At 39.0% G+C, this 24774-nt stretch overlaps 2 protein-coding genes across 3 annotated transcripts in view; both read right to left on the bottom strand.

The window, feature by feature from the left end:
- CFAP52 (cilia and flagella associated protein 52) overlaps window positions 1-1944 on the bottom strand; it is a 35884-nt gene extending 33940 nt beyond the window's left edge. The window contains exon 1 of one of the 2 annotated variants that reach the window (XM_070739700.1): window positions 1807-1944. In XM_070739700.1, coding sequence (XP_070595801.1) covers window positions 1807-1912 — 106 coding nt within the window. In that variant the 5' untranslated portion in view covers window positions 1913-1944. Of the gene's footprint in view, window positions 1-1756 lie in introns of both variants that reach the window. The other variant, XM_070739702.1, reaches the window with a different exon arrangement.
- Window positions 1945-8901: 6957 nt separating this feature from the next.
- The window catches only part of LOC139159438 (TBC1 domain family member 24-like), a 27748-nt gene continuing 11875 nt past the window's right edge, over window positions 8902-24774 (bottom strand). The window contains 4 exon segments of the mRNA XM_070736755.1: window positions 8902-9584; window positions 14944-15208; window positions 16782-16877; window positions 21134-21314. Of these exon segments, the coding sequence (XP_070592856.1) occupies window positions 9439-9584; window positions 14944-15208; window positions 16782-16877; window positions 21134-21314 (688 nt within the window). The 3' untranslated portion in view covers window positions 8902-9438.

Here is a 24774-nt window from a genome sequence, read left to right as displayed (position 1 = left end):
CTACCTCTTCGCCTTCTCCCGCCTCCGAGGCCGACCAGCCCAAGCCGCAACAGACACACACACACATACACGCACTCCCTCTCTTGCGCTCACACAGACGCACTCAGACAGAAAAGAAAAAAAAATCCCCAAAAGAGAGGGACAAGAGGCAGGCACAAAGCGGGGGCACAAGGGGAGCTGCCCGGCAGAGGTTGCTTTTTTTCTTCTCGTGGGCAAGTGGAGGGGGGGAGAGAGAAGGAAAGAGAGAGAAGGAAAGAAAGAGATGAGAGAGGAAGAAAGAGAGAGAGAAATGATAGAAAAAAGGGGAGAAAAAAAGAGAAATGAGAAAATGATTGAAGCAGAGAATGACAGGAAAGAAAGAGAAAGAGACAGAGAAGTGACTCTTGGTGATGACGTATGACATCATCGGGTGGGAAAAACCGTGGTATAGCAAAAAAAACGTGGAGTATTTTTTAATTAATATTTTTTGAAAAACCGTGTTGTAGCGTTTCGCACTAATCGAGACCGTGCTAATCGAGGGATCACTGTATTATTATTATTATTATTATTAATTAATTTAATTAATATTATTAATACATTATACACTAGATAATAGATAATGTTAACTCTTTTTCATTCATATAGATTAGCTCAAAATCTACTTTTTCTATGACAGAATTCTGGTAGTTAATAAGATTTGGTTCTTAGCTGTTTTAAATTTGTTAAAAACATATTTCACTATAAAATCAATAGTAGTTCTGAGAAAAAACCTGATATTTCATTCCACTTCTTCAGCCTCAGTGTAATTACTGTCTTGAATAATGCAGTATAGATAGTCAAACTTCCTACTCAAAATGTTTATCATCCCAGTCAACCTTTTCCCCACAAGGCCTATATAAAGTTCTAAATATTCTCCTTTATTTTGATTCAGTATGTGAAGTACTCTTTTTGTAGACGAGATATCCACTTGAGTGTTCACAGTTATGTCTCCCTAGGTTTTATATTCTAGAAAGGTGGCACAGTACAAGGAGCCTTTTTTAAGCTTTTCACTTTAAACAAAAGTGCAACACCTAAAAATAAACATTTCTTTTTTTCCAAGTCTTTAATCATAACAAATTCTGCAACAGGGTTGCAAAAGGAACCTGAATGAAAAGGCAACAAGTTTAAATGAGTTCTACAATGCTATAAAGAACTCAAAATCCCAGATACAATATGTAATTAGTAACTTACCAAGCTTAAAACTCTACAAAAGATCTGTACAAAAGGACCAACATTAAATAATAATAATAATAATGCTTAAATCATCTTTTCTTTAACCTTCTGAAAGCAAGGTAATAAAATTAAAACAATTTATTTCTTAAGAATCAAATCACAGCAAACATCAGAATAATCACAGGGAGAATGGCCATTAATTGAAAGTGGCAGATTTGGCTTGTTTTGAGCTGTATAGTAAACTTTACAGTCCGGCTCTTTATAGCCTGATTTCTCAGCTCTGATTTCTCAATACTTCCCTCTGTAACTGAATGCAAAATACTTCATTGCGAGATATTTATGTTAGATTCCGTCCACGGAGTCCTTCGCTGATACAGCTTGGGGAAAACCCCCCACAATTTAGACAATTACAGGCCACCCGTGCAACATATGAATGCGGAAGAGGGAATACTTGAGCATGGACAGAGTTATTTTACTAAACGCCGGGCAATTACAGAGATCAACTTTCAATGGAGTTCCTAGAGGGCAGGATGGGAGGGGGGGCTTTCTCATAGCAAGGAAGTACCGTGACTTCCCTGGTTGCCATCCCGGTCTTTCCCTCTCTGCCCCCGATACCATTGAAGCCAATGATCGCCTGAAGCTGAAGGCCTTCCAACTCGTCTGCCGACTTCGCTTTTTCGTTCGGGACAGTCGCCATGTCGCCGCCGCCGCCGATAGACATGGCTTAATGGTTGTATATACTGGTCGCTATGGAAACTGCGCAAGCGCGTAGGTCGCAGAGGCGGTGAGGCTCTCGGGGATGCTCTGGAAGCCGGGATGGAAGGGGCGGGGCTTCTCTCGTTTCTAGGCGACCGAAGGAGCGCGGAAAAGGTGGCCTGGGGTAGAGCTTGAGAGCGGCGTTCCTGCATTTTTTCCACTTTTCGCTTGTAAATGAAATGAAGCAAATTACGAGATGCGCTATTTTCATTGTAAATCCCACCAAGTCCACCTCCCAGATTCTTAGGATGGGTGCCCGATCCCCAGAAGAATTGATAACCTCATTTTAAATTAATGGTACAAATGACAGCAGCAAAGGAAGCAGCATCAGATCTCGGGGAGAGAAGTTACTAAACTAAATAGGAAGGTAGAAGAAGAGAGGCGGGGGGAGAGGGAGAAAAGGGGAGCAGAAAATTAGATAAGAAAGGATAAATGACAAATTTATCTTTTCTTTTTTCAGTAATTTTTTTAAAAAAATTTCTCCTCCATCACAAAACATACAATACAAAATGCCTTCTCTTTTTGGTACAATAAAAGGCAATTTGATTAGTACATCATATATAATCACAAAAAATCATTAATTCCAGTTTAATATCGGTATCAATAACTTTTTTTGCCGGATCTAATTTTGTCACCATTGTCTTCTAATTTATTTCACCATTAGGCCCACTATTTTATAATCTTATAATCTCATTTCAAATGACTGGATGGTTTACAACACAACTATTTTAAAAACATTAAAATCATCAAATATAAAATGATAGATCAGACAAAATAAAACCATTAGATCAGTGATTTTCAACCTTTTTTGAGCCGCGGCACATTTTTTACATTTACAAAATCCTGGGGCACGTCACCAACCAAAATGATACAAAATGACACTCTAAGACACTCTCCTCTCTTTTTCCATCCCTGTCTCCTCCCCCCTTGTGTGTGTGTGTGTGAGTGTGTATACACACTCTTGAAACAGGTGAGCGCTGGGGGGGGGTTTCTCTTATTCTTTGAGTTCTTTTTATCATATGCTTTAAATCAAGTCACTTCTCTCTCTTTTGTTTCTCTCTCTTTCCTCTCATTCTATGTCTCAATCATTTTCTCATTTCTCTTTTTTCCTCCCCTTTTTTCTCTCATTTCTCTCTCTCTCCCTTCCTCTCCTTTTCTCTCTCTCTCTCTTGCTTTCTTTCTCTTTTTCTTTCTTTCTCTCTTTTTCTCTCCCTCTTGCTTTCTTTCTCTCTCCCTCTTGCGTTCTCTCTCTTCCTCTCTTTTCTTTCTTTCTCTTTCTTTCTTTCTCTCTCTCTCTCGCTTTCTTTCTCTCTCACACACACAATCTCTCTCTCAGCAAAAAGTTGCGAGACCGGAACCTGAGCTTCCTTCTTCGCGGCACACCTGACCATGTCTCGCGGCACACTAGTGTGCCATGGCACACTGGTTGAAAAACACTGCATTAGATGATAGTGTGTAGTGAATGAAGTCATTATAAAATGAAAGCATTATATTATTATTACATTAAATCTTAGAAGAATCATTGCAAGCATAGATATTTTGTCTTGAAATAGGAATGGTGAATCTCTGGCTTCCTCTTGAAGCTATTCTCAAAGGAAACAACAGCTTGACCAGTGGTGAGTTGCTCCTGATTTGTTCCGGTTCTGTGCACCAGTAACACGGGCAATGGGAGGCTCTGCCCACCTGCCTGGGATGCTTCTGCGCATGCGCAGAAGCCTCACAAAGTGTGCATATGGATCAGTAGCAAAGGGGTTTAGAACCCACTACTGAGCTTAACCATACGTCTTTCAGAAGTGCTAGGTCTACGCCTCCCAAAGATCTTGCTAATTCATTGTTGGCCTTGGCTGATTGTCTCCAAAAGGAATTTCTGTTCTATTGCTTCCTTTTACTGTAAGATTTCCCCTCCCCCTCAAAAAAGCATATTATTTCAAAAGCTATTCTGTGCCTTTTTAGCTGGCTAGCCATACAACCCTTTTAAATGAGTTCACCATTTGTCTCAGGCTCAGGAGGTCACCTGGAGAATCTCTGGAGCAGGATTCCTCAGATCAATGCCATGCGCTCCTACCTAATGTACCTCAGGACTTTGGGGGCCTGCTGCAGCTTCTGAGGCTCGCCATATCGATCAAGCTCTAAATAGACCACCCTGGTCAAGCTGCAGTTTTCTCCATATTTTTTTTAGCAATCTTCTCAAAGAGGAAGATCGGCATGAAATGTTCCATGGGGCTGCATGGAGTTTTATCCAAGGGTCACTAATGGGAACTTAGAAGGTAGCAAAGCACTTTGCTCAGCTCTTAACTATACTTAGCAGTCAAGAACATATCCTTGGCTTTTTTTTCTATTCACATGACAATAAGCACTCATATGGAAGGAAAGGTTGGCTCTGAATCACTGTATGCTGCTTCTTCCCGTCTTATTCTTTCTCTCCTGCTTCCATTCAGCTCCCCTCCCTCCCTCCTAGCAACAATGGGAAAGAGAATCAAATCCTCCTTTTGATTTGGCTGTCCTACTTTTGGGTAAACTGCCACTGCTTGCGTTTCCTAAGGCAGGGCAGGCATCCAATTGTGCTATCCTTGTTAAATGCTGGCCTGTGCCTTTGCCCTACTTTACAAAAGCATTTGGACTTGTTCAAATGAAGGGAGCATTTTTGCCTCGGGAATCTCTGCATGCTTTGAAGAATCTGCATTTCTCATCTCTTCCCTCACCAGGCCTTGGAACTATTATTATGAGTTGATGTCTTGATCAATTGATGATTCATTCAAAGTGACATTGGAGGCTGACTGGGCAGGACCCTGTTTCTCCTGTTTAGTGCCTCTGCTTGTCAAATGAGCATAAGAAGCCTTGCTTGCTCTATCAGAGCAAATGGCTTTGAAATGCATCAGACCCAAAGAGCGCGTAATATTGTTCCTTTCATCCATGATTTGTTTGCTAGCATTGATGCCAAGGAAAGAAAGTCATAAAAGAACAGCCGAGAGTGGCAGCTGACAGCAACAGGTGGTTATATTTACTGACACAAATGCAAATTATAGAGGGACATTTGGTACATATTTTAAGAGCCACTTTGGTCTAGTAGGGAAGGCACTAGGCTAGAAAACAGAAAGTTGTGAGTTCTAGTCTTTTGACAGGAATGAAAACAGCTGGGTGATCTTTAGCTAGTCCTTCTCTCTCAGCCCTAGAAAGGAGGCAATAGCAGATGGAATTTTTCTGAGAAAAACTGCAGGAATTTCTTCAGGCAACTGCCAGGAGTGGATAAGGAAAAGGGGAAGGAGAAAGAGAGATAAGGTGGTAAATATTACATGAAAGGGGAGAAGCTAAGAATACCCCCCCCCCCCCAAATATGGCACTGGAGCTGGCATTGCTTAGATGTCTTACATATTCAGTTGTCCCAACCTGTCCAAGCTCAGTGAACACTGAGTTAAAAGAAAATGTTGCTATTATTGACCAGGTATTTTAATTTAGAACATTCCAAAAACACAACCATACATATTTCAAAATCACTCATCAGCCAGCTTACAGAAGGGGCACTTAGAAAGATCTGTTGTCAGGATAAGGCCATTTAGGGTCCCCCTCACCATCTCTGAGTTCAGATGCCCACCAGGGGTGGGTTCTACTGACCATTGCAACCGGTTCGGGGTTGTGCCAGAAGCACACATTTTGCATGTGCATTCACTACACTCGTGCCTATGGCCACATCACTCACAGGTTAAGCTCATCTGTGCATGTGCAGGAGGCTTTGCGCATGTGCAGAGTGTTATTTTTGTGTAAATTTGGCTCCGGTGGATGGATTTCAAGCTGGAGGACTGGTTTGGGGGCATGTCCAGCCGGCCATTGCTGCCCGTTCGGCGAGCGGGGGGAAATTCCTGCTACCATTTCTAGAGAAACCGGTCCTTGTGTCAACACAAAACAATGGAACCATTAAATTCTTTGTTCATGTTACCAATACCTAGCCTAACTCCATTGCCTCTGTTTTAAGTCACTGAATATTCTTACCATTACTTTGTTGCTTGTTATTACAGGTACGCTAATTGTTTCCCTCACCTCCCCAGTTCTGGTTTTGCTTTAATCTCTTTTTAGTATATTGACAGCAAGAACATTAGTCTTCTAGTCATTGCCAGAGAAATGGCAGGACTCTGCCCTGCATGGAGGCACTTCAATCAAGCCTGGGCACTCAAACAAACATGACCCCATAGGAATCTGGCAGCAGCCAATAGAATACATGTTCTTGCACAGGAACAGGAAGCTCAAGTTCAAAGCCCCAAGATGTTGGTGTGTGGATTCCAGCAGTTGCTCCCTGCATGCTGATCAGGTGTTTAGCAGTCAGCAACAACACAAAAGTGATGTGGGGTGGGGTGCATTACTTTCTTAGTCTTTGTTCTGGCCACATTCTTTGGACCAGTACATAAAAAGGATACTCAAAAGGCCAAGTTGAAACTCTCAGGCCAAAATGTTCTGGCTTAAATAGCAGCAGTGGTCCCACAGCACACTTAAACAGCCACTTCAAGATTTACTGGCTGCGTTTACATAATATGCAAACATTGGTAATATTCATCTTGATGTCAGTGGAAATGGAAAAAAATGGGTTAATTCGATAACAAAAATATACCCATTATGTGAACACATTAACTGAATTTTTGCCTAATTGTTTTGCAATGTAATGATTTTTGTAATCTTTCTGCTCAAGGATGACAATGTTGAGATCACTTCTTAGAGAATGAACAGTAATGGATGCTTTAATTTGCACATTTTTCTTGGAGTTCTTCTCTAGATCAGGGGTCCCCAACCTTTTGGACCTCAGGGACCACCAAAGTCATAATTTTAAATCCTGCAGACCACCTAATTCATAATTTTGAGTTCCGCAGATCACTAATATGAATTGGCTGGCTGGCTAGCAGGCTCACCTTCCCGACCATAATAGTTCCATGACTGCATTGCTTCTTTCCATTGAGCTGGAATGGCTCGTCCACCTCTCAGGCTCTGAGCTGGGTCTCCAGCCAAGGTCGGCCCAGCAAAGAAAGGGGCTGGCCCGGTTGAGTTGGGCATGCCTAATCTCAACCCTAAAGAAATTATACACCCTTAATTTGGGGCTGGCATGTGGGCAGGTTGATTTGGATGGTGCAGCCTTGTGTCACCACATGCAAATGTACAGGATTAATTGCTCTTGGGGGCCGTAGCTTGAGGATGAATGCAATATAAAACATGCAAAAATACCAAGATTTCTCTGGGGACCACCCAAATTGTCTCATGGACCACTGGTGGTCCACAGACCATAGGTTGTTGACCTAAGCTCTAGTTCATACTTGATGGATTTCATTTATTAATAGTTATCTCTGGATTAATATTTTACAACAATGAAACCTTCATGGGCTCAGTGATGACCAGACAGACTGCATCGTTGTTATACTGTAGTTCATTTTCTCCTTTTCTGAAAATGTCACCTTGAGATGTATTGATCAGTTATGTGCTCAGTAAATGGCAGAGGAAGCACAAGAGCTACAATTTGAAAAATAGAAATAGACAGCAAACAAATCTTCCATGGATAAAACAAACAAACAAATGAACAGGAAAGATTCTTGTAACTGCCAAGACTAAGCAATTTATTGTGGAATAAACTTTCATGGTCTAGAATTGACTTTCCCTCGGCACCATGTTCGGTTTATGATGCACAAAGTAATGTTTTATTGGATAGACTCTAAAACTTATTATATGTCATGTTCCTCAACAATCAACATGTTCTGAGTATTGACTTGAATAGTCGTGTATACATCGCTACTATATTTTGAATGCCAATTATGTTTGCAAGTGTAAGACGGCAGGCATACTATGCTGCTTTTTCCTTTAAAGGCACATCTCTGACAATAGAAGCCATGTTTGTTCAGCAACATTTATTCATCATTGAAGATTGAAAGGAAAGTGAAATATGGAATGACTGGCAGACCCAAAGGCCAAAGACAATTTTATTTTCTTACATCTTTAAAGCAGGTGAATTGGGCAGACAGGCTGTGCTGTTTGTGTCTCTAATGTAAAAGCTTTAACTCCTGAAAGGAAAATTCTATTATTATTTTTTTTAACAGGAAATCTTTTCCTGACATTTCTTAATGTGCTACATGCCAGATGCGATGCTCAGGGGCAATGCTGATAAAAGCATGTAGTCTAAAAATAGCCCATTCAGTTAGATGTCTTAGTTTCTTTGTAAGAGGTTCTCTGGCACCTTCAAAGTATTCTGAAGTCTTGCTGTGACAATAGGGATAAGATCTTAACTCGTTGCCTTGAGTGTAAAGCGCAGGTCCAGGTTTGCACAGGTGTGCAGATCAAGTTCATAAAAGGTATATATCATGATAATGCCACTGTATTCTATTTCTTAGGGTCACTTTGCACCCAGTGCAAAAGTGAATGCTTGAAGAAATATTGGAAATGTTCTAATAATATTCCCATTGTTAGAATTGTACCACAATTCTTCTTCTGGGTTGCCAATGAAAGAGACGAAACAAAATTAATTCATTCTGCTACTATTGGTCTCCCTTTCCTTTACTCTGTTAGTTCCAATGAGCTCCAGTTGCCGAGGTACACTACAGGGACAGGGAGTCCTTGACTTACAACAGTTCATTTAGTGACTGTTCAAAGTTACTGAAAAAATGACTTATGACCATTTTACCCACTTATAGTTGTTGCAGCATCCCCATGGTTACATGATTTACATTCAGATGCTTGACAATGGACTCACAGTTATAATGGTTGCAGTGTCCCGGGGTCATGTGATCACCTTTGCAACCTTCTAACAAGCAAGGCCAATGGGGAAAACAGATTCACTTAACAACCACGTTGCTAATTTAGCAACTGCGGTGATTGATTTATCAAATATAGCAAGAAAATGGAGCAAAATTCACTTAACAAATTTCTCACTTAGCAACATAATTTTGGGCTCAGTTGTGGTCGTAAGTTGAGGACTACATGAATATCTTGGTACTGTTCTGTTCTTTAATTCTCTCATAGGACCATTTCCACGCATACCAAACACTTATTAACATTCTTGGCCTCAACACAAATACAACCTAGATATGATAAAGTTGCAAAACTGTATGGCTTTTATAAAAAAAATAGACAATCTTCAATGAGATCCTGTTAAACTTCAATAAAAAATTGATTAAGAAACATTTCTGGATAATCTCTAGCTTCATGCAGTACATATCTAATGTACTAATAAGCAGAATAAGCAGGCAAACAATCAATGGGAATTCCATACTTTTCCCTCCCAAAATTAATCCTTTCGAAAGTCCAAGCAGAACAGTCATATGCAAATGTAAATCATCTAATATATTTTGTTATGCTCCAGAGTTTCTATCCAAAAAGACTGTATCAATGGGGCAACTATCCAAAGTATTTGAAGACGTATTCCTGATGCTTAGATATCCATCTCTCAGGCATCACCTGATGACATGCAGTGCTTTGGAGAGAAATCTCAGTGAAAAATGTCCATCATACAGAGGAAAAGGAAGCTCAACAGTTTTGAAATCCCCAAACTTCTAGTACTTGGACCTGGAAGTTTTGTTGGCAGAGAGGAGGGTTGTCAAAAGTTTCACAGTGTTCTGTTCTTCCATGATTCAGATTAGCATCAATATACAGAGCCTGGCCTCCACCTCCTCCTACAAAAGAAAATCAACATGATTGATTAAGAAATACTTCTCACCACTTGTTTTTAAATACTGCCCCAGTCTCTTTTCCTATTACTTGCATGCAGTGTTCCCTCTAATTTTTTTTTCGGGGGGGGGGGGGGGGGCGGAAAAGTATAGTGTCTGAGCGGCAGTCCCTTCGGGACTGAGCGGCACAGAAATAATAAATAAATAAATAAATAAATAAATAAATAAACAAACAAATAAAAAACCCACCCTGTTTTGCCTCAGAGAATTTCAAAATAAAATACTGTACTGTGTGTCTATAACAGTGAGCTCATAATAGGGCAACTCTATCAATATCAAAATGCCACTTAAATAGTTGAGCTAGTTTCAAACTAGATTTTGATTTTCTTTCTCTCTTCCTTACTCCCATTCTTTTTCTTTATCTTTTCCTTCCTCTCTTTTTTCTATCTGTTTCTCTCTCTTCCTCTCTTCCTCTCTTCCTCTCTCTCTCCTTCCCTCTCACTCTTTCCCTCTCGGCTTCTGGGCAGGTTTGGAAAACTCTGAGTTGATGATGATTTTTAAGTGAGCGATTGCTCACTGCTCAGCTTAGAGGGAACTATGCTTGCATGTAAACAGTTTCTGACTTGTTTCTGAACTGAAGATGAACGTGTCGTTGTATTAGACCTGATATAGTTTTTATATCACCATGGGAAATGATGACTTTATAGATATACATGAAAATATCTAAAAAGACGGTTTTAGATATAAATGGCATAAATTAAACAACATAAATAGGTGTGTCTAGTCTAGTGAAAAGAAGGATTGGGGGGGAGGATATGATAGTACTCTTACAATATTTGAGCGGCTCTTTCAAAGATGACAGGGGTCAAACTATTTTCCAAAGCATCAAAAGGCAAGACATGAAATAAAGTTTGGAAACTCACTAGGAGAGAAACAATCTAGAACTAAGAGGAAATTTCCCAATGGTGAGACCAATTAACCAATGGAATAGCTTGTCTTCAGAAGTTATGGGTCACTGTAGTCTTTCAAAAAGAGACCAGAGAACCATTTATCTGAAATGATAGCAGGTCTCCTACTCGAGCAAGCTATTGGACTAGAAGACATCTGATATCCCTTCCACTCTTATTAGTTTATATTCTATGTGCTATTTTTGCTCATATAGTCATGTACTGTTGCTTTCTTGTAGCAGTCATGAACAGCACAGTATTCTCTGGCTGTATGTACTGCAGAGCAAACTGATCAATGACCATCACAAATGAGCACAAAATGCTTTTCTAGATCAGAGCTTATTCTGCAAAGTAAAGCAAGCCAAGCATTAGACTTATATACCACTTCATGGTGCTTTACAGCCCTAAGTGGTTTACAAAGCCAGCATATTGCCCCCAACAATCTGCTTCTCATTTTACTGACCTTGGAAGGATGGAAGGCTGAGTCAACCTTGAGCCTGGTGAGATTCAATCTGCCAAATTGCAGGTAGCTGGCAGTCAGCAGATGTAGCCTGCAGTACTGCATTCTAACTACTGTGCCACCATGGTGCTACTTTTTCATCACCAGCATAACTGCAAGTGGTCACTGAATGAAGATTTTCTGTATTAAAACCTTTTCCCCTTTTGAATTTCCATAGACGTTTGTTTCAGCACCTCTTGTGTTTCGTGTTTGACATGACTGCATAAAATGCCTGGAGGAATAGCAGGTAGTAATGACTGCCAAAGTAGCCTGCAGTACTGCACTATAACCACTGTCCCATCATGGTTGGCTACTTAATAGATTGATTTGGTGAATATAAGCCACTAGGGTTTATTATTCCATCCATACTAGATACTGGTAGTTGGTATGTGTATGTGTTGTCTTCTGTTTCATAGGTTTTGCCTGATATCAGTGAACAACTTCTTCATGCTTTTTGAATTAAAATCCTTAACACAAAAAAGCAACCCCTCTCCTCTTTTGTATCTGTAATTATCTATAGCTATCTATATAACAACTTTTTGTGAAGAACTCACCAACAAATAAAAATAAATAAAAACGACACAACTTATATAATTATCTGAAAATTGTAAAACAATGGTAGAACTACAAAGCCAATTTTTTTTAAAAAAATAGCTTGAAAATGAATTTTAAAATTCAAGAGATATAGATATCTTTTGCAATTAGGGACAGTATTCATTAAAAAAATACAACTGGGCAAGTTCATCAAAGCTAACTAAATAATACTGTGGGTTAATATGATCACAATTTAGAGGGATTGGGGGAGGATTAGATGGCCCTGTGATCACCAACATCTTTCAAGCCTCTTCTGCAGATAACTAAACTGGTTGTTCTGTAGTTAGCAAGATACAGGAGCATTTGAAAAAGCTGGAGCCAATTAATGAACTGAACTCATAAAATAACTGATGCTGGGCCCTGATCTTTCCTGCTGATATAATCAGATCTCAATGTTATGTACTTGTTAGCAACTTCAGACTCTAAACAATCCACTTCTTACAGAAAAGACTGGACTTAATTAATTCTCACAGAATTGTGTTTCTCAACATCTCTTGTATTTGAAAATTTAAATTGTAAGTGGCTTGAGATAAACCTCTTTCATGTGACCACTGTTTATGCTGATCCTACCGTAAGCAGCCAATTTATGCCACCATGTGGTGCTGAGCAATTGTTTCACTTTCCTCTCCTTGAACTGACCAGTGCTGTCTCCATCCAGAACAAGGGTGGGTTCTACTTATCTTCCCTACCGTTTCGGGGTTGCGTCCCCATTGCTTTCAGGTTAAATTGATCTGTGCAGGAGGCTTTGTGCATGCACAGAGCATTATTCTCACATAAATGTGGCTCCAGTGGATGGATTTCAAGCCAGAGGGCCAGTTCAGGGGCGTGTCCAGCTGGCCACTGCTGCTGATTCGGTGAGTGGGAGAAAATTCCCACTACCGGTTCTACAGAACCGGTCCGAACCAGCAAGGACCCACCTCTGATCCAGAATCATCTTCTTCTTAACTACTTCCTTCCCACAGTTACTTTTCACAGCAAGGAACAGGCTGTTAAACAAGAGGCAGCATGGCAAATCCAGCATTTAGTGAAACTAGAGGAGAGAGCAGGTAAAGCATGGTGGCACATTGTCATTTGCCAAGAAAGAGAATCCCAAACTCTGCAAGGTGAGACAAGGAGGTGTAAGGTGGGAGTTCCAGCCAATAAGAAATCACCAAGCACTGAACAACAACAAAAAAACAAACCAAAGAGGAAGAGGCACAGAAGGAGAAGACTTTTGGATACCGAAACAAAAACAATGAGTTTAAGAATGGACAAATTAAGGGACATATTACATATTTCTTTGATGATATATGGTTAAATAGCGATGCAGAGCAAGAGGAATTAGGGGGTAAAAAAACAGAAGTTTCTGAAAGAAGTTGGATTAATGATGGTATTCATGCTCACATCCCATATGAAGATTATACTAAGACATGAGCAGATATGCTGGCTGGCCCCAGGGGTGGGCTACTGTCCAGAAGGGTGGGGAGATGCATTGGGGTAGTGAAAATGGAGCTCCACCCCAGAGCATCCAATTTGCACTGAAAGACGGTGAAAGAAAATGCAGGGCGTCCTGCATAAACCACACCCACGGTGTTGTAGTAAAAATTTTGGTAGCTCTTCACTGTCTGGCCCCCAAAGGAAAAGAAATCAAAGAGATGAGATTTGCAAAGATTGGATATATAAAGAGGAGAAGGGGAAGGAAGAAGAAGAAAAAGAAAGAGAAATTAAAAAGTGGTATTAAAAATGAAAAGGAAAATTATTGGGCTTGGACAACAGAATTTTAAAAAACACTGACTGGATGTTGAATAATTTATAATTGGTCCTTTTTTGTGTTTTTGTTTATTATTATATTTTTAGCATTTATATTTTAATAGGAGTAGCAAATATAAATAATTATGATAATTTTATAGGTAAAAATAATGAAATGTATTAATGGGGTTTGAATAGATTTTATTAAGTACGGTAATATGATTATACAAGGTTTGATTTTATTCTTTACTGTGATGGTTTAGTTTATTAACAGGGATTAAAAATATGCTTTATATTAAGATTAAAAGCAATGTATATTAATGGGATGGTAATAAGTAATATAAAATTTATAAGGCTATATTTGTTTTTTATCATTATTAATAGATAAAATAAGGTTTTATAAGGGGTTTTATTCATTTTTGAAACGTGTATAAAGAGGGAAGGAGGCAATATGGATTAATTTGTAAGATGTTAAAGATATTGTGTTTAATAAGGGTTAAAGGAATACTAATGATGAATTTAATTAGAGGATAATAGGTTTTATCTGGATGACAAAATTAGAAAGAACAGAGTAAGGGAGTGTGATTAATGCCAAAATTAAATAGATAGGATTTAAGAATTTGTATTTTGAATGTATAACTCTTACTAATTTGATATTATTTTATTGAAACAAAAATAGACGTTATATTATTGTTGTATGTTGTTATGTGGAAAGAAAATAAAAAATAAGAAATCTCCCCAAAAAAACAACAATAACAGGAGCCACATTGAGGGATAGGCTTTGCATCCGTGCCCCAAAGAACATTTGTATTGCTCTCATTTATGGAAAGGTCTTTATTTATTTTTTTACTTCCTCTAATGCTGAATTCAGGTAGAGTCTGCTGGCAAATTTATAAGCAAAGAGTAAGATGAGAGTAGGAGAAAAAAAAACCTGGAAGTATTTAAAATTACCAGAAGTCAGCCAAATAATACACAATATTAGCTGTGTTTAGATTTCGAGACAGACATGCAGGTTCAACACTAGATGAAGGGGAGTAGGTGGAAGCAAGAGCTAGGAGCTAGAAGGAAGAAACAAGGCCAAGTATGTGAGATGCTGTGGAGGAGTGAGAAAAGTAATCAAGAGCAAGGCACACAGAGGAGGCAGGTGGATTTGAAAGTGACAGATTAAGGAAGGAAGAAAAAATGGGAGGGTAGGTGGGAGAATGTAGTAATACTCCTGGAACAAAGGGTTTTATTGCAAGTTCCACTTGTTATTATGTTGACATGAAGATAATGATGGGAGTTGTGGTGGTGGTAATGATGGTGATGATAATGATGATGATGATATAACAGGTTCCATATGAACGTTTCTCCTTCATACTGTATGCTTTGGTAGGACACCCTTGCCAAAAGTTCGTGATCTTTCGTCTACAACCATATTGACCTTTCCCTACACTGTACGTCCTTTTCCTATCCCAAAATATATGTAGGTTGTGATCATCCAGGTTCAGCTGTGGTTGAATTCATATGTTAAATAAGCAGCACCAAAATTTGATTTGGGGATTGGGGTGCCAGAAATGTGTATAGATTTATCCACAATGTTTATTTCTATAATTACCTATGACGATGCCTTCCTGGCTTCCAGACATAAACATGGAGACTGTTTTGGAGGGCAACTTGAAGTGTCTAATTGCAAGGAAGGGAGAGAGACGGTATTTAATTGTTTCTAACTTTGGTACAGTGAGATGATTTGAGCTGGTTGTTCTGTGACTCTCCGAAGAAAAGGGAGATGGAGAACGCTGGCGTTGGGGACAAGGTAGAGCTTTAGCTTGTTCTGGCTTCTTGATGAAGACCCATTCATATCGCTCCATTTTAGGATGCACCTTTTAAGAAAAGACAATATCAATCAGGGATATTTTGGAATTCACCACTCAGAATATACAGACATTTCTTTTCCCTCTGCATCCAGAGTTTTGGTGTCGCCTGGGAAGGAGGATTAAAAAAGCCCTAAATTAGAGAAGATTTCTGGAGTCAGAACTGAAATCGAACCAAGGTACAAGGGTACAGCAGCTAAAAAGAAATCAAACCGGAAAGACATCAGAAAAGTGTGAAAGAGAAGCTTCTAAGAAAAAACAGTGGTCTGCAAGCTAAAGAAAACTATAATTCTTGGTCCTGCAAATCATCTAAGAAATGGAGAAGGACAAGAGCCTGATCAGTGGCTACAAACCCAAGCATGACCATAAGCCAGGTCCAGAAAGAGAGTACTGTAAGAGCTACGGGAGACAAAATCTATGGAGAGAAGGGGGATTTTACATGCAAGGGACTGGGGCTGGCTACAAGAGCTGAAGACTGGTGGGCAGGCATGTTTAAAGAAATAGTTATGATAGGGAAGCATAGTGCTACAAACACAGAAGTAGGAACATTGAGGTAGAATTTAGAGATAAGAGTGTATAAATTAGGATAAAATCATGGGAAGCCTGTAGATTCAGAAAGATGGGAAATTAGAAACAAGCATACAATTAGCATTAAGGTTACAAATAAGGAAAAGGAATTTAATATTAATTTATTTGATTTAATTTAATAAAGCAGTTTTTGTAGAGAAAAACAAAAACAAATTCAGTCTGCCTATGATCTGTAACAGATTAAGAAAAAGGAAACTCTAAAGCAGAGATCCACAGGCTGCAAGTTGCACTTAAGTCACAAAATGCTTGTTTATGCAGTTATAATTTTAACTTAAGTTGGTTAGCTGTTTCAAAGTTGGAACATTAGTATGTTGTAAGGAGGAAAAATTATCAGTTTACAGATTCAAGAGAATTAACTTCAAGAGAATTAACCAGATTCCCGTTAGTGGAACGGGCCAGGCAATTTCTATGTATGTAGGAGGGGATACATAACATGTACCATAGTGCACTTCACTTGAAGTGACAGTAGAAAAATATCCATTGAAGTAATGTTGGGGGGAGGGCTCACATCTTTTGAGAAGGCATTCAGGGACATAGTTTATTTTGGAACAATGCAACAGTTTTCATTCTTTGCAAGATTCACGTGAAGCCCCAAAATATATATGAGCTCTATTTTCTAATTTTCATCAGAGTCTTAGGTTGGAGGACTAAATACTGATGGTCAGATTTGGATCAGACTGATCAATACATAAAAGGAATTGAAGAAAGGGCTTATAAAACCAATATATATTCTCCACCATGGAGCCCTGATGGGGCAGTGATTAGGATGCAGTATTGCAGGCAAACTCTGCCTACAGCCTGGAGTTTGATCCTGATGGAGCTTGAGATTGACTCAGCCTTCCATCCTTCTGAGATCAACAAAATCAGAACCCAGACTGTCAGCATACTGTGACAGTATGATGACTGTATAAACCACTTTGAGAGTGCTGTGAAGCACTATATAGAGCAGAGTATAATTCTACATGCTATTGCTATGAAAATAAGTTAAACTTACTGTAAAAATAAAGCATTCTCCTGTTCCAAAGAAGCTTGATGTTCCTCCCCGTTTTTTCCTTTCATTCCAGTCAGAGGAAAGAAATGCTCCACATACCTGAATGGTAGTAAGATGTCAACAATTGCATAAAGTTTCCTGATAATCAAAAAGACTCAAGAAAATGAACGAGTTTTAAGCCCACTTAAACTCTTACTGTATTCAAAACATCCAGTGAAAAGGTGGAATTACCAAGCAATGTGAAGATGTAGTTTAAAAATATGTGATTATCATCTTCCATTTACTTTATGAGGGCACCCTCATAAAGGAGCAGGACACTAGGAATGAGGCTATATAGTATTCCCTTTTTATGTATACACATTTAGGGGAGCAGTTTTGCGTAAATTAATCCACTGATGTTGTGAGCCTCATAAGTAACTTGTGTTTTCAGTGCAACTAACATACAATTGTATGTAAGAATAGAAACAATTCGAGGCAACAAAGGCTAAAAAACAATCAGTAAAAATGCATACCCAAAGAATAGAAATACTCAAGTAATTGAAGATAGAAGCACAAACTAACACTGGAGATTTTGGAGAACCAAAATCAGATCTTTCTCTGACATCCAAGAGGATGAAGGTGGAGGTTCATTTTCCAAACCTGTGGATTGGTTTCCAAATGTTTCATTACTAAGACGGGTAACGTCTTCAGCAGAGATGAAGACCTTCATTTGATGTGACCTGTATCTGACCCATCTCAAGACATTCAATGCACAGAGGGACTGAATCAAGATCACATGAGATACTAACACCACTCTATAAAACCTAGAGTACTGCATCCAGTTTTGGTCACCACACTATAAAAAAGATGTTGAGACTTAGAAAAGGTGCAGAGAAGAGCAACAAAGATGATTTGTTTTACTACCACACTGTGGACATGGCTTATGCAGGATGCCCTGCATTTTCTTTCAAAATCTTTCAGTGTAAATTGAGTGTTCTGGGGTGGAGCTCCATTTTCGCTACTCCACTGCGTTCCCCCCTGTCCAAGCAGTAGCCCACCCTGATTAAGGCAATGGAGGCTAAAACATATGAAGAATGGTTGCAAGATATGGGGATCGCTAGTCTAGTGAAGAGGAAGATCAGGGTTGACACAATAGCAGTGTTCCCATATTTCAGGGGCTGTCACAAAGAGGACAGGGGTCAAACCTATTAACCCAAGCACCCGAGGAACAATGGATGGAAATCCTCACCTGATGTGACCTCCCCATTATAAGACCTACTGACCACACAACACCTTTGAAACTAGAAAAACACTGACACTGACATCCCCTACGCTCCACCAAATATGTTACCTAGCCTGGAAATGAACCATTTGGAAAACCAACCCACAAGCTCAGAGAAAGAACCTCCATCCTCATCCTCCACCGGACCTACAGATATTCACCACCATCACAATCCAAAAGGATGTCAGGCAATGCCCACTGGAGCAAATGTTCAAAGATGAGGCTCTTTATCTGAAACACTCTATTCTTAGTAGCCCAGCATGATGTTCATCCTGTAAATTTAGGACTTGGAAGCAACTTAAAACCGGTCCAGGTGTTAAAACTTTTAAGTGTGTATTTGAGACTGAGAAGTATACCTCTCCACATAAAGCTGTGAGCAAAAAGAAATGTGTGTCATATAAGAATTGCCTGCAATTTCCTATTGAGCAGTTGGCATTCACAGTTGGTGGCAAACTTGGCAAGACAACACTAGGAATGCTTCGCCTTCTGCAGGAAATAGATATTCAATATACAAATTATTACCTTTGAAAGTGTCTCTAATGGGAATATATTCTTTCATTTGTTTGTTTGTATTGATTAAATGGTTCACCCCATTTTTTTTTTGTGTGTTTTATTTTTGGAACAACAATAAACAGTCCTATGTGAAAACTTCCTGGTTGTTTTATAAAGCTCCCTATTGGTTCCTTGTCTTTCCTCCAACCTCCATTAGGCTCTCAGAAATCTACTTACCTCCATCGTCAGCATTCTTTAAAAAAAGTAAATACTCCTGATGTAATAAGACTTAACATGTAGACTTTTGAGAGAGCTGGGAATCTTTTTTACATAGAAGCAGGGGTGGGCTGCTGCCCGGACAGTAGGGGATACAGTGGGATAGTGAAAATGGAGCTCTACCCCAGAGCACCCAATTTGCACTGAAAGATGTTGAAAGAAAATGCAGGGCGTCCTGCATAAGCCACCGCCCACAGCATGGTAGTAAAAAGTTTGATAGCCCTTCACTGCATAGAAGTAAATGAATGCATGTTTGTGATTTAAGTACAGAAGTTTGTTTTTTAGCCCAGAATACGTGGGCAGCCTGCACCCCCTTCAACACAACATCAGTTTAACTTTTCTTTAGTTACAAAGGCAGAGGTGGACTGTATTATACGTTCATCCCTTCAAACTTCCTGTCCTTCTTTCTTTATTCAATTCTCTTGACCCTATTTTTGCCTTTTATTACAAATTTGGTGAATTACTCCTCTTCAAAAGGGAGCTTTCCAGAATGTTTTAAACATGCTGTTGTGCATCCCATTTTTAAAAAGCCCTCTCTAGATCCTTCGGTCAGTGTTCATTGCTGCGCCATCTCACTTCTCCCCTTTTTATCAAAAGTCCTGGAGAGAGTAGCTCTATCCTAGTTGAGACTATATTGGATGCTTGCAAGTTCTTCGACCCATTTCAATGAGAGTTTCAAACAGGTCACTCTACTGAATTGGCCTTAAATCATGTATTAAATGAAATCTTAGTGGCTAAGGGTTTCAGCATCACTCTTATGCTGATGACACTCAAATCTTTCAAAGTTTCAAACTACTTGACGCCCTGGTGTGGAACTCTATAAAAACCTGCTTAACTAAAGTATTGCAATGGATGACTGATCATCAATTAAAGCTGAATGTGGGCAAGACTAAAGTCCTGATTTTTCGACCTGATCATCCTGTGGCTCCTCTTGAATGTTCACCTATACATCTACAGGACCGCTCAGTGATCCCAGTCTCAGTGACCCAGAACCTTGGAGTCTTGTTGGATGACAGACTGCCTCTGTGCCCCTTTATTGGAGCGACAGCAAAGGCATGTAATTACCATCTTTTGAATATTCGGAGAATCTGCAAGTTTTTAACAACTGAGACTGCTTGCCTAGTCATCCAAGCCCTTATAACATTACACTTAGATTATTGTAATAACTTATTGGCAGGCTTGCCATCTTGCTCACTACGCCCATTATCCCTGGTCTAAAATAGTGCCTTCACGGTAGTTCTAAATCTTTCCAGATCATCCCATATGTCAGCCTTACATAGATCTCTACGTTGGTTCCCAATTCAAGCCAGGGCCCAATTTAAACTGATAGTGATGATATTTAAGACCCTACGCTCAAATACACAAAATTACTTGGTGACCTATCTATCTTGGTATACACCATCAAGGGACCTACGTTCAGCAGGGAAGGGTCGGTTGACTGTTCCACAGACACGTACAGCAACATCAACATTGCGGGTGTTTCAAGATCTGGCCCCATGTCTGTGGAACAGCCTTCCCTTAGAGCTTCGGGTAGAGGAGAATTTTCTCCGCTTCCACCAGGCATTAAAGACATTTCTCTTTGATTCGGCAGATTGAAACATCCTTGTTCTGGGGACCAGCAAAAGGGAAGGACATTGGAGAGGTTAGGAATGGTTTTAACATGGTTTGTAGTTTTAGTTGTGTCTTAGCTAAGTGTGTGTATTGCCTACTGTCTGTTCTTGTTAGTTGTATATGGTTTGCTCTCACGCCCTTTGTTAAAAGGGCATTATAAATAAATGGGTTTTTTAAAATTATTATTATTATTATTATTATTATTATTATTATTATTATTATTATTATTATTATTATTAGAGCCGGGGTGGCGCAGAAGGTAGAGTGCTGTACTGCAGGACACTGAAGCTGACTGTAGATCTGTAGGTCAGTGGTTCAAAGCTCATCTCTGGCTCAAGGTTGACTCAGCCTTCCATCCTTCCGAGATGGCTAAAATGAGGACCCAGATTGTGGGGCAATATGCTGGCTCTGTTAAAAAGTGCTATTGCTAACATGTTGTAAGCTGCCCTGGTCTAAGGAGAAGGGCAGCATAAAAATAGAATGAATAAATAAATAAATAAATAAATAAATAAATAAATAAATAAATAAATAAATAAATAAATAATAACAACAACAACAAATATTATTATTATTATTATTATTATTATTATTATTATTATTATTATTATTATTACACTTGCTGCATATGGCTTTGGATGGGTTCTCTTTTATTCCACAGATAGAAGATACCACTACCACTAGAATCTTTTGAGATATTCAGAACTAAATCACTTACTTCTCCCAGTGTGTTTTTTAACAACAGTAAAGTTGGTTCATAGCCTTCACAGCAGGAATAAAATCTGTAGGAAGTGAGAGAAATGGGATGAAATGAGTTCCCTGCTAATGGCTGGGAAAGCAATTCCTTGATGGCATTGAGATGAAGATGGCTTGAACAGTGGAGCATGTTATTCTTAGTGCTTTAAGCCTGGAGCAAGAAAAACAACAAGATGGAAACCAGACAGACTCTGAAATAGAAATTATCTAGTTACCTCACATGTTTTACATTGTCACAGGAACATGTGCTTATGGAATGTGTATTAAGTAGAACAAATTCCTTTTTTCATACAGATGACTTTCTGCTGTAAATCTTCTAAACATATTCATAAACATTAGGAATGGGTGATGAAGATGATGGAAGTTGCAGAGATTGCTAAACTAACTTCTTTGATAAGAGAAAAAACAATAATTACATTTAAGGCTGATTGAAATCTCCTTAAAGACTTTTTGTATGAATTGGGGAGAGGAGAACTTATGACCTGTGGTTTTGATGATTAGGAAAAAGAACTTGATAATAGAAAAAATGATCTTTTTGTAATCATTGAATAAGAGATAATTTTCTAATTGTATTTATATTTTCTGCAAAGGGTATCAGAAACTTCTTCCTTTTTATTTTTACCTTTTGTTTCTGCACCTTCCTTCCTTCCTTCCCTTTTCTTCCTCTCTACTTTCCTCTTTATTTATTTATTTATTTATTTATTTATTTATTTATTTATTTATTTATTTATTTATTTATTTATTTCTCTGTTCTTTCTTTCTTTCTCTCCCCCTCTCTCCCTATCCCCCCCACACCTCATCTGGGCACAAAGTATCTGTTGTTACAGAAGTTTTCATTTCTCTCTATAATATCTGATACTAATCAATGCAAGTTTACTTGGCAGTAAGGTTACTCTCTGTCAGTCGGATTTACTCCTAATAGATACACATGATTGCAGGCAGACAACTAGCTCCGTTGTTTAACAGTCCATAAGTAAAATTTCTACATTAACAAAATGTAGAACAGAATATAGGAGCAAAAAAAAAATCATAGCAATAGTTTGAGCTATGCTTTTCTTCTTTAAATGGAAGCACTACCCATTTTAACCGGACATTAAGACTCCTTAGTTTGGAATACTAGTATGACTTGCACTGAACCTTGACAGTACTTGTTTTCCTTACAAACTAGCTCAATTTTGTTTCCTTTAAATCTTTAAATCTTGTTTTCATTTCACACACCCTGCTTCGGACCAATAACTCCCTTTTTAGAGAAAAAGAGTGGACCAGGGGTGGCTTCCTGTCTGGGCCATGCAGAATAACAATAAATCAGGGGTGGGTTCTAACTTACCTCGCCACCAGTTTTCTTCCTTTTTATGCATACACAGTGCCAAAAACTCAGCTTCTGTGCATGCACAGAAGCAAAAACCACCAAACAATTTAAAAAAATTCCCCCCAAAAGATGGCGGCATCCACGCAGTAGCACCGACAGAACCAACTCCGTGACATCACCACCCATTTACTACCAGTTCTACAGAACCGGTGCAAACTGGGAGGAACCCACTTCTGCCTCCTACCTATAAGCCGCATGATGCTTTATATGCATTATAGTGATCACAACCGGATTTAGAAAGTCAGTTGTTAAATGAAGGTGTCTCTTAAATAAAACTGTAACTGTTCTTATGATGTTAGTTAAGCTTTATTTGCCTTACAGATCTGCATGGTCATACATCTGAGGACTGCTCATAAATAGCAATAGCACATACACTTACCGTATATACCATTTTACAGTGCTTTACAGCCCTCTCTAAGCAGTTTACAGAATCAGCATATTGCCCCCAACAATTTGGATCCTCATTTTACCAACCTTGGAAGGATGGAAGGCTGAGTCAACCTTGAGCCTGGTGAGATTCAATCTGCCAAATTGCAGGTAGTTGGCAGTCAGCAGATGTAGCCTGCAGTACTGCATTCTAACCACTGTGCCACCGTGGTGCTACTTTTTCATCACCAGCATAACTGCAAGTGGTCACTGAATGAAGATTTTCTGTATTAAAACCTTTCCCCCTTTTGAATTTCCAGAGAAGTTTGTTTGAGCACCTCTTGTGTTTTGTGCTTGACATGACTGCATAAAATGCCTGGAGGAATAGAAGGTGGTAATGACTGCCAACAAGTCATTGTTACGTTAAATCCATAAAGGAAAAAAGCCCAACCATTTCATCAGTTCCACTAATATTTCTTTCTTTATTTAAAACATTTATGTGGCCACTCAGTTCAACCAAGGTGATTCTGGGCAACTTCCAAAAAGAAAAAAAGAAAAAGAAAAAAGCAACAAAATATAGCAAAAAGAATTCAAAATTGCATTACATACCTCTACAGTATAAACAATAATGAGATAATTTTGTTACACGTCGTATAATAACTGCAAAGCAGACATTTGGAAGCTATAATTTCTGCTCAGTGAAGCAGGCAATTGCTCACATAAAACTTGAATGCGTCATAATCTCAATGGCAGGATTCTGACACAGATTCCTGGGTTTTGAATCAGATAGCTTAACGGTGGTTTTAAAAAGGGTGATACTTTCAACATAGATGCACCTTGGCTGTTAGATGCTCACACTATTGTTGTAATACACTCACAGCTGTAATGTTCACACTATTAAGGATGTCTAGTCACATTCATCTTTTGAGAGGGTACGAGGTTTTCACAGCTCTCCCAACATATCCTGCTTTTATTTACAAATAGTTATTGTAGTACTTCCCCAATGTACATGCATTTCTAAATATTTCCCTTCTATTTGGGAAAATACTTATAGGAAATGGATAGAATACAACTGAAGGCAAACCTCCCACCCACCCAATGATTAAATGCCTAGTTGGTTATATGAACAACAGAGAAGATCCTAGGAGCTGGCCATAGGGTCAGCCCAAACATTAATCACATATAAATGGTTCTTCTAACATTACCAGGACTTCAGCCACCTCCAAAGCACTGCTAATGTAGATTCATTCAATGGCTTCTGCCCTCTTCCCAGCAGGCTCCCTTCTGAATGGCAGAATAAGAGGTAGGCCAGTGTAAAACAAGCACCATTTCACTCTATGGAGCCCATCCTCTATTATGATCTCTGGAATGATTTGTTTCAAGTTAGGGGTTTCTTGTGAAGAAGCAAGAGTTTTTTGCCTTGATATCTGCAATCAAGAGCAGTAAGTGGTGAGCTACTTCACTCTGGTGGAGATTAACTTTTGTAGAAGATTGCTGAACATCAGGAAAAGGCTATTTCCTCATGGCTTGTCAGGTCCAATATATGCCTAAAAGTGAGGAGCTGCTTTGTGGAGTTTGCCTCAAAGGGGTTTTTCAGTTAAATTTCTTTGATTGAAGTATTACTTCATAAGAATCTAAGCATAGGAAAAGTCCCTCCCATCAGGCTAAGGAAATAAATTTATTCTACAAGCTCTGAGGGGAAATCCGTTCCATCAGCTCATTTCTGCCCTTATCTGACATTGCTATTTCCTGAGTATTTCAATTTGAAACTAATCATAGCAAGGATATGCTGGTTTAACAAGTCTTGGCCTTGATTTGCTTTTTCCTTCCTCTTTTCTCTCTTTCTCTCTCTCTTAGACAGATTTGTT

This window comes from Erythrolamprus reginae, chromosome 2, assembly GCF_031021105.1.
Source record: "Erythrolamprus reginae isolate rEryReg1 chromosome 2, rEryReg1.hap1, whole genome shotgun sequence".
Taxonomy (NCBI): Eukaryota; Metazoa; Chordata; class Lepidosauria; order Squamata; family Dipsadidae; genus Erythrolamprus; species Erythrolamprus reginae.
Note: the sequence above shows the minus strand (reverse complement) of the source record. Positions and strands in the feature narration are given on the sequence as shown.